Below are 8,687 nucleotides of genomic sequence, written 5' to 3'. Positions count from 1 at the left end.
AATGGTCACAAGCTAGCAGAGGGTAGGTTTAGGTTAGACATCAGAAGGCGCTATTTCACGGTCAGGGCGGCTAGGGTCTGGAACCAACTTCCAAGGGAGGTGGTGCAGGCTCCTACCCTGGGGGTTTTTAAGATGAGGTTAGATGAACACCTTGCTGGGGTCGTTTGACCCCAGTACTCTTTCCTGCCATGGCAGGGGGTTGGACTAGATGATCTTCTTAGGTCCCTTCTGACCCTAGAAACTATGAAACTATGAAACGAGTGAAAACTCAGAGCTGACATTTTCAGAGGGGGGCGTCTCAAACTTATCAAGGGGTGCCTCAAGTCTTAAAAGGTTGAGAACCACCGCCTTAGTTCCACCCCAGTGCAATACTTCTCTGTGTGCTGCTGCCTTTGTAGCCACTAGGTGGTGAGAGACTCACACTAATCTGAAAGGGAGAAATTAGCAATAACATGAAAGAGCCAGGCACAACAAGGATAGGCTGTATATTTTGAAGAAGTGGTGGCTCTGCTGCAATTCAGTTTTTGATGTCTGGGGAAATGGCCAGTCCCAGGAGGGGAGCGTGAAGCCAGGAGTTCTCCCATGGCTCCAGCTTTCACTAGAAGGAACTTTCATAGGGGCCCCTACCAGCCACTCTTGAATCGAAATGGTGCTGTCTGCTTGGGATGCTACTATTTTTTCTTGCTTTACAATATGTTTATATATTTCAAAAGAACATCAGAGCCACTCTGAATGCTCCACTTTTAACACCAAAAGACAGAATGATGGCACTTGTTTACCTTAATTCAGTGTTGTAAAGGTAAAGAAAGATATGCAAAATCATATTAGTAGCAATGAACCTAAACCAGTTTTTCTAATTCCTTCAAAGAGGGAATGGGGCCTGGCGTAGATCATTTGGGATATGCACATAGGTAATTTTCAGTCCTGTTTTACTGAGGTTCCTATGCTGCGTCTGTCATTTCAGTACAGGATCTGAGCGCCCCAGGGATGAATATAACCACCTATTGTACTGTAGAACCACTTGGCACTCCTTAGGGAATACACATCTGTAATGCAAGTGGCCGCTAGAGGTCACCATCAAGAACAGTTGAAACAGAGTGATGTCTCAAACAGTGATGTCTGGTGCTAAAGGTCCTGTGAGCCCAGCCTACTGCTGTAGGAGAATTGCCCTGTGATATTTTCATTGCTGATACAATGCTCAGCACTCATGGAATGCTTTTTGTTTGTGGACCTCAGAGCAAAGGAGAGAAAGTCATTGTGGGCTCTCGTTATTTGAGACAAAGTGGTTGAACGGTGATGAATCAAGGCTTTCTGAGCCAAACAGACACAAACCTGGCCAGGAACTCTAAATCTCATTTCCATAGGCTCCCCAGTGCCATCTACATGCAATACAGAACCTACTTTCACTCTCCACTCCCATAATCTTCCCTCTGAGCTGTTTGGACTAGTGGCTAAATGCTAGTCCCTAAGTATTCCCATGCCCACTTTATGCCCAGTTCCCATACAAAATAGGAAACATGGCCTTGATGAAGCAGATGGCAAGTGCACACATTTTTTACAGTGAGAGCCATCACCCATTGGAGCAGTTTAGCAAGAAATGTGGACATTCTCCAACAGTTAGAACCTTTAAAACTAGATTGGATATCATTGATAAAAGAGACACTTTAGTTCAGCCGTAAATGATCAGTGAAGAAATTCTAGGTTAAAACAACAATTGATACTGTTTAGGAAGGCAGACTAGATGATTACAATGGTTTCCTCTGACCCCCAAATCCATATGCCTGTGTGTGCTTATCAGTTCCCATGCCTTTTCTTAGTGGATAGAGGTTCTCATCACCAAAGCTTTTGTGAATAGCACTAACTGATAATCTGTTGGCAACCCCACTGGAAGGGTTAGGAAGTGAAGGGGCATAAAGATTGAGCTACTTTAGGTGTTGCCCCCCCAAGTCAATATAAAAGACGCATGGGGAAAGTCATGGCGCATGTTCTGATTGGATGTGCTGCTTCTTGGGGAGTATTAAATTGCCCTATTTAAATTGGCATGGGAGGAAGAGGAGAAAGAAAGAGGAAACAGGAAAAAAATGGAAAAGGAAAGCCTGCTTCTGGCCCTGCTCTCACTCAGAAAGCTGCTGAATAACTAGTTTTCCAACCATGCCCAGTTCTTTCATCATTCACACCCCTTTGCTATGGAGTGTTTGCAAATCCCTGAGCAAAGCTGCGGTACAGAGCTTGGATGAAGTTCTTCCCTGCTTGCTTTCATATCCCATGCTGTGCTTCAGAGATCTTACCCCAGTTCACCTCTTCTTCTGGTCAAGCCATTCAGGGGGCAGAGTTTAGAGACATTTGGACCCTATGGTACCTTAGGAGCAGGAGAGCTCTGTCACTGTGCCCTGTGAGCTGCAGCTGTCAAAAGGGACTTCACTGGGAGATGAGCTTTGAACTTTGGTTAGATTCAAAACCTTCCTGTGCTCACTCAATAAAATTATGCCCTGCTGTTGACAGAGAGGCAGGAACAGCTACATCTAAGCCCACTGGAGAATGATGCCAGTATTCCTGGGTGAGCTTATTTTAAAGCCAGAAGGCAGAAAGGGCATGAGCTGACACATAGGGCATGCAGACCTGCCAGCTGCGGAGACACTGGCTTGAACAGAGTTAGTTACTCACTCAGTTGAGGAGCCTATAGTTTATGCCAGCACTAGCCCTGCAGCTGAGTCACAACCCAGCCCCAAGGGCAGTCACAAAAGGAGCAGTGTGAATGCAGCCTTTGCTTAGATTGTGTCTTGGATTGGGGATAACCCTGTTGTCATTGCACAATGGCCAGTGAAAAGGCTTAGCACAAGAGCTGGCGTCATCCCAGCTGTGAGCTTGCCTTCTAGGCTGGTGCATCAGCAGCAAACTGAGCAGCCACTGCAAATTCCCTGCACTGGATTGGGATCCCCCTGGATGGCCTTTAATCCTTTCACTGCTGCCCCTGCATTATCCACAAAAGCTGATGACCTCTGGAGTCCTCTGGTGCAGCCCATATATTACAGTACCGACAGCTGCAGAGATGCCTATAAATCACTTCTGTGTGGACTGCCAAGACCACTCAGGGGGTGCGTGTTGCCTGGATAGACCTGCAACACTTGCTGATCGGAGCTTGGGGTTAAGAGGTGCCTGGTTAGAGATACCCACCACCACCCTGACTTTTAGCCATGCACCACGGACTCAGAGAGAAGAGTGCTAGTCAGCACATCTGGAAACAGCTGGATGGCTCCAGGAAGTCTCTTTTCCAAGGAGCAGCCAAGCCTAACCCTGCTTAGTTTATGAGATGTGACAGGATCATCGTGCTGCATCGCAGCATGTCTGACAAGCTCCAGGCTCCTGACGTTCTGTGGGACGTGAGAGGTCTGCTGAGCTGCACTGGGAAGAGCAGCTGGAAGATGGAAGCACCCAGTCCACATTGTTGGGTGGAGATCATGTTCTGAGGCTTGCACCAGAGTTCACAGCTCCTCAGCTCACTTCTCCTGTCCACTCCATTCAGTTGAGGCTGTGTATGGGGCTGGCAGGTGCAGGTTGGGACTGCTGAAGTGTTTTGCCACTAGCTAATTCAGTCTTTAGGTGCTGAGAGCTGGGGTGTGATTTCTAAACCACACACACACACACACACACAGACACACACACAGACACACACACACACGCACGCACACACACACACACACACACACACGCTCCTTTAACACTAGCTAAATTCTATTTTTAAAGGAACCTTAACCCTTGGAGGGCTGGTGATGAGTCTGCGAACTTGTCTGCAAAGCCTTGCAGCCCTGGGACTACATTACAAACCCTCAGCAAGCTGCCTAAGCCTTCCTGTAGTGAAAGGCTTGAATTTCTACGCAAGACTCCTCTTCCTAAAGTCCCAGACATCCACCCAAAACCCCTCCCTTCAGCTGTCCAACCCTTCCCACCATTCACCTAGACACACCCTGGCTTCCTTTCCTTTGTCTAATTGGCCTCAAGGAAAGGCTTCATTTACTTTCCAAGTCCTGAACCATCCCACTGGCACCCAACACCTACCCCATCCAAACAGGTTGACCCTTTTCCCAAACACCAAGACATCCCTCCTACCCAGCCCCACTGCCCCTCAGTCCCAGACCCACAGCCACTCTCCCACTTCATATACACCCATGCCAGGCAAAGGGGTAAAATAGTTCAACATGTATCATCCTTCACCCATTGGGTCTACTTGGAAGCAACACCTCTTCCCAGACTGGCCTGTGCAGGACCATGGAGAGGGCTGATTCAAGGAAGAGACCTGGCAGCAAGGCAAGGTCCTGGATGACTTGGGTGGCAAAGGCAAGCAGGGGGCACAGGGCCTATACTGTTTTCAGCCTGAATCTGAGGGCTCTGCTACCCATGTCACACAGCCAGGGGGAATGGCTCAGATTCTGCTCTGGAAAAAGCCTTCTGTCTTCAACATTTGCCTCCTCTCCACCCTCTCTCCTTCACTCCCTTAGCCTAGAACTCATGATGACCATGCCTGAGAGTTGACAGACCATGTAGTGACTGCTGCACTGAGGCCCATTGGGCATCATGGCTCAGTCTCCTGCTGCCCCTAGGTGCACAGGAATTGCCATCTCAGAGGGGAGAAGGACCCAGTTAGAAAAGAAACAAGCTTGCAGCACCAGGGAGGAGAGATGAGTTGGAGATGGGGACTGCTTTTGGATTTGGACTCCCAGCACAATTCTTCACCACGGATGTCCATGCACTGGAGGGCTGCTTTTGGACACCTGCCATCTTGTAAGCTCAGTGAGGAAGAGAGCACAGATTTCCCTGTTATCAGACAGCAGGGGCCACACCATTGGTGCTAGAAGAGTAACAAATTCCCCTAGCCATCTCCCCTGCATTAGGGGCACGAGCCTGAGTCCCAACAAAAGGCTGAAGACTAATACTCAGACCTTTCACTCAGCAAGAAGCAAATGAGCTTTTAATAAAACCCACATGCCTGAAAGGCAGAGGAATAAAAGGAAAGAGAAAAACAATCTTCTTAGCTAAATGGGCCAAATCCCTCCCGGTGGAAGCTCATCGGAGTGGGTGGAGTTATGCCAAAGATGCATTGGGCCCCCTATTTTTAAAATGCTGGTTGCCATGGCTACTTGAAGCAGCCCTTTATTTGATATCGTTTCTAGAACTTCAGTTGCCATCGTGATGGAATGTGGATTTTCAAAAGCATGGAGTGACTTTTCTTTGGGTTCGTTTTTTTTCCACGACATATTTGTTCCCCCCGAAGCAAAGATAAAAGCAGCAGGAACGTGAGGATGGCTGCATGGAGAAAGACAAAAGGGAAGGCAGCGTGATGTTCATATAATAGGAAAGGGCCGTGCCCCAAACCCCTTCCTCTTGGAAATTGCCCCTGCACGGTCCTCTGTTGCAGCACAGGTTCATTTCAGAGTTTCTCTTTATTCCTGATGATTCACTGCAAGGGACTGATCTCCAGGGACCTCCACATCACAGATACAATCTGATGGTCCCAGGCCTACCATCTACTCCTATGCAACACCCACACACAGGTCCCTGCCATCAAACATGGGTGCCTCTTCGTGACACCCATGTGCCACATCAGGAACCAACACAAGTCACTCGGTGGCAGCCAGTGCTGCTCTAAGCAGCAGCCTGTGAGTTTGGGGCATCCCATTAAAGCTCTTTGGTTTGAAAACAACATAGACCTATGTAGTCCCCCTTGGCAGGCACACGTACACACGTACATCCATATGTGCAAGTGCACGCAAGGAGAAATTACACAAGCACACAGATGCAGAAGCACCCAGAGGGACACAATTGTACACATTCATAGTCTTATGCATGTGCTCACACATAGCCCCCTTGCACCTCACAATCCTGTACTAACCGGCACCCACATCACCAGCACCTCCATCCCGGACCTGTAAAATCCTTCAGTTATAACTACTACAGGGTAGTGAGCACCGAACCAACGAGCCTGCTGACCCAGGACCCAAATAGGATGCAGCGAAGGGAGAAGTGCCAGAGACACCTGGAAAGCCAGATGGGGCCTTACGTTGCTTTGACATGGCAGATGCTCCGACCCCGCGGTGACGGGCTGCAGTACACATCTCTAACAGCGATAGATCGGCTAGGAGCCCGATCTGCTCTCAGTGCTGACACTGACTCTTTCCTGGTTCTGGCTCTAAAGCTGTGGAGACACAACAGCGGTGGTGTTTTGGAGCTGGCAAAGGATAAAACACAGCAATCGTTCTCTTGCGGAAAACACAGATAAACTTTATTACAATTCCTGTGTGCATGTGTGTGTGTGTGTGTTAGTGTGTGGTGGTGCGGGCATATACATACACCACTCCCCACCGTGTTGGGCTCTCCGCTGTGCACGTACAGATGAGACGTGCGCTGTCCATCTCCCCCTGGAGTTAAAACACCCCCTGCATTATGCTTCCAAACAAAGCTGCTTTCTCTCCGTAATGCTCTACACCTCCTCCCCAGAGTCGGATACCCAGAGGCAAATTCATCCCTTATGTAACCCACCCTACTGAAGCCAAAGCCAGGATGAATTTGGTCCCGGGTGTTCTACATCCCATCCCCTTAAGACAAATCTAGGCACCAAAAGCCAATTTTTCCATGTGCGGGTGTCAACATTTAGACATCTAAATCTACGGCTAGCTACCTTCAGGCGGATTTTCAGAGGTGCTGAGCTGCGAGTCCCATAGAAGACTGTTTGCTCAGCACCTCCGAAAATCAGGCCATTTATTAGCTGTGCAGGTTTATAAACTGTGACCTGATTTGCAGAGCTACTCAGCACCCACACCCCTTCTAAAGAGCAGCGGGGAGATCAGACCCTTGCTAAGTGCTTCAGCCTTTCAGCTCACCCACCGCTTCAGACACAACCCAGCACTTGCCCGGTGGGACACATAGAAAACTGTACAAAAATTGCACATCGCAATAGGAGCAAAATCTATGGGCCTCTCTATGTAAATATATGGCATTATTTTAAAGATATAAATTTCAATATATATCAAGTAGTAAAAGTCACTCCAGCTGGAACAGCTTCTGGGTCTCTCAGTTGAAATATAAATATAAAATCTCTCGGTTCATGTGTGTGCATGTCTCTCTCTTGAAATCGCTGCAAGTCACACACACCCCCTGCTCAATGCTGGAAAAGGAACCCTTGACCCACCCGAAACCTGCAGGTCTGTCTCAGGTCTGCAGGAGCCTGTCCATGGCTCTCCGGCCAGTCGTTGAAGTCCAGTGCAGTCATTTCTCCCAGGCAGGTTAGCAGGAGGGACAAGCGGGTTCGAAGATGCGGAGATAAGTGCCGACACTTCCCAGAGGATCCCAACATCTGCTCGCAAGAGCGGATGGAAAGGACAGTTCCAAGCCGGTGCTTTTACTCGGAGGACGATGAACGGGTGGATACAGTCAGTCCAAGTGAATAAGCCCCATCCATCAGCAGAGGCTGGTGACTGCCGTCTGGTCCCTCAGCAGCCCTGGCCCTCGCTGGTGGTAAAGACAGCAGCCAGGGGAACACGGACAGGGGCCTCGCGGCAACAAAAGTCCCATCCTCCTCACCGCCACCCCAGCTTCAGTAGCCGTGGGGCAGTGGGCTCCGCAGGCTGCAGCCCCGCATCTCCCGGGTTAATGTCAGCACTGTGGCCCGCTCCTGTTTCGCTGTCTTGGAGCCCGGTGCCAGGCTCCCGCTGCCAGGGCTGGATGCACCGCTGTTGCATGTCTTGGCGGCAGCGACGCCGCTGCCGATGCGGTCAAGGCTCCTGTGGCTGCTGGAGTCGAGGCTGGAGGCCCCCAGGGCCCTGCTGGTGGTGGGCCTGGGTGCGGCGGGGCTGCCGGCAGAGGCCGAGCCGTCGTCCCCGCTGGCCGCGAGGCTCTCATCCTCCTCCTCCTCCAGGATGGAGCTGAGGCGCGGGGCGCTGCGGTTCCTCTCGGCAGGCGGGCGGTAGGGGCACTTGGCGTTGAGCAGCTTGCGGATGGGCACCAGCGGGATGATGGCGTCGCCCAGGAGCTGCTGCTGCACATGGCGGAAGTCGTTCTGGCGCTTGAGGCGCTTGAACTCGTTGAAGGCGGAGACCGAGGTCTGGTAGAGCAGCAAGGCCATGGCCCGGGCCTTGTCGGCCTTGGACACCAGCACGGCGTGGCAGCGCAGCACCACGGCCTTGTTCTTCACCTGGTGCCGGTAGACCCAGGCGAAGACCTTGGGGTGCCGCCCGTCGGCCACGCAGTAGGTGATGCGGTGCAGCAGGTAGGCGTGCCCGGGCCGGCGCGCGCCCTTGTCGCAGGGCGTCATGCGGATACCGTGGGGGCCCAGCGACAGCTTCATCTTGGCGCCGCCGCCCCCGCCGCTCTTGGCCCAGATCTTGCCCACGGCCTCGTCGGTGCAGCCCTCGCCCTTGGCGTGCAGCGTCACGGCATTGCCCAGGTACCACACCGTGTAGCTGGGCTCCTCCTGGGTCAGCTCCACCTTCTGGCGCCGGCTGCGGAAGACGCTGCCCAGGCGCTCCAGCGGGCACTCGGGCAGCAGGTCGGGGCAGGAGCGCAGGAAGCTGGCCAGCAGCGAGGCGTAGCTCAGCCCCGGGCCCAGGCTCTTGCCCTTGCCCTTCCGCTCCTCCTCCACCAGCACGAACTTGCTCCGGCGCCAGGGCAGCATCGCGGCGCCGCTCCCCGCCGGC

General features: G+C 51.8%; 1 protein-coding gene across 1 annotated transcript; it reads right to left on the bottom strand.

Moving 5' to 3' along the window:
* Nucleotides 1–6,250: 6,250 nt before the first annotated feature.
* FAM43B (family with sequence similarity 43 member B) lies at nt 6,251–8,681 on the bottom strand. The gene has a single exon (XM_019511894.1). It carries the CDS (start codon nt 8,663–8,665, stop codon nt 7,589–7,591), a length of 1,077 nt encoding a protein of 358 aa, XP_019367439.1. The 5' UTR covers nt 8,666–8,681; the 3' UTR covers nt 6,251–7,588.
* Between the last annotated feature and the right edge of the window lie 6 nt (nt 8,682–8,687).

This window comes from Gavialis gangeticus, unplaced genomic scaffold, assembly GCF_001723915.1.
Source record: "Gavialis gangeticus isolate Ggan-Ray unplaced genomic scaffold, GavGan_comp1, whole genome shotgun sequence".
Classification (NCBI taxonomy): Eukaryota; Metazoa; Chordata; order Crocodylia; family Gavialidae; genus Gavialis; species Gavialis gangeticus.
This window is presented reverse-complemented; position numbering and strand designations above follow the sequence as displayed.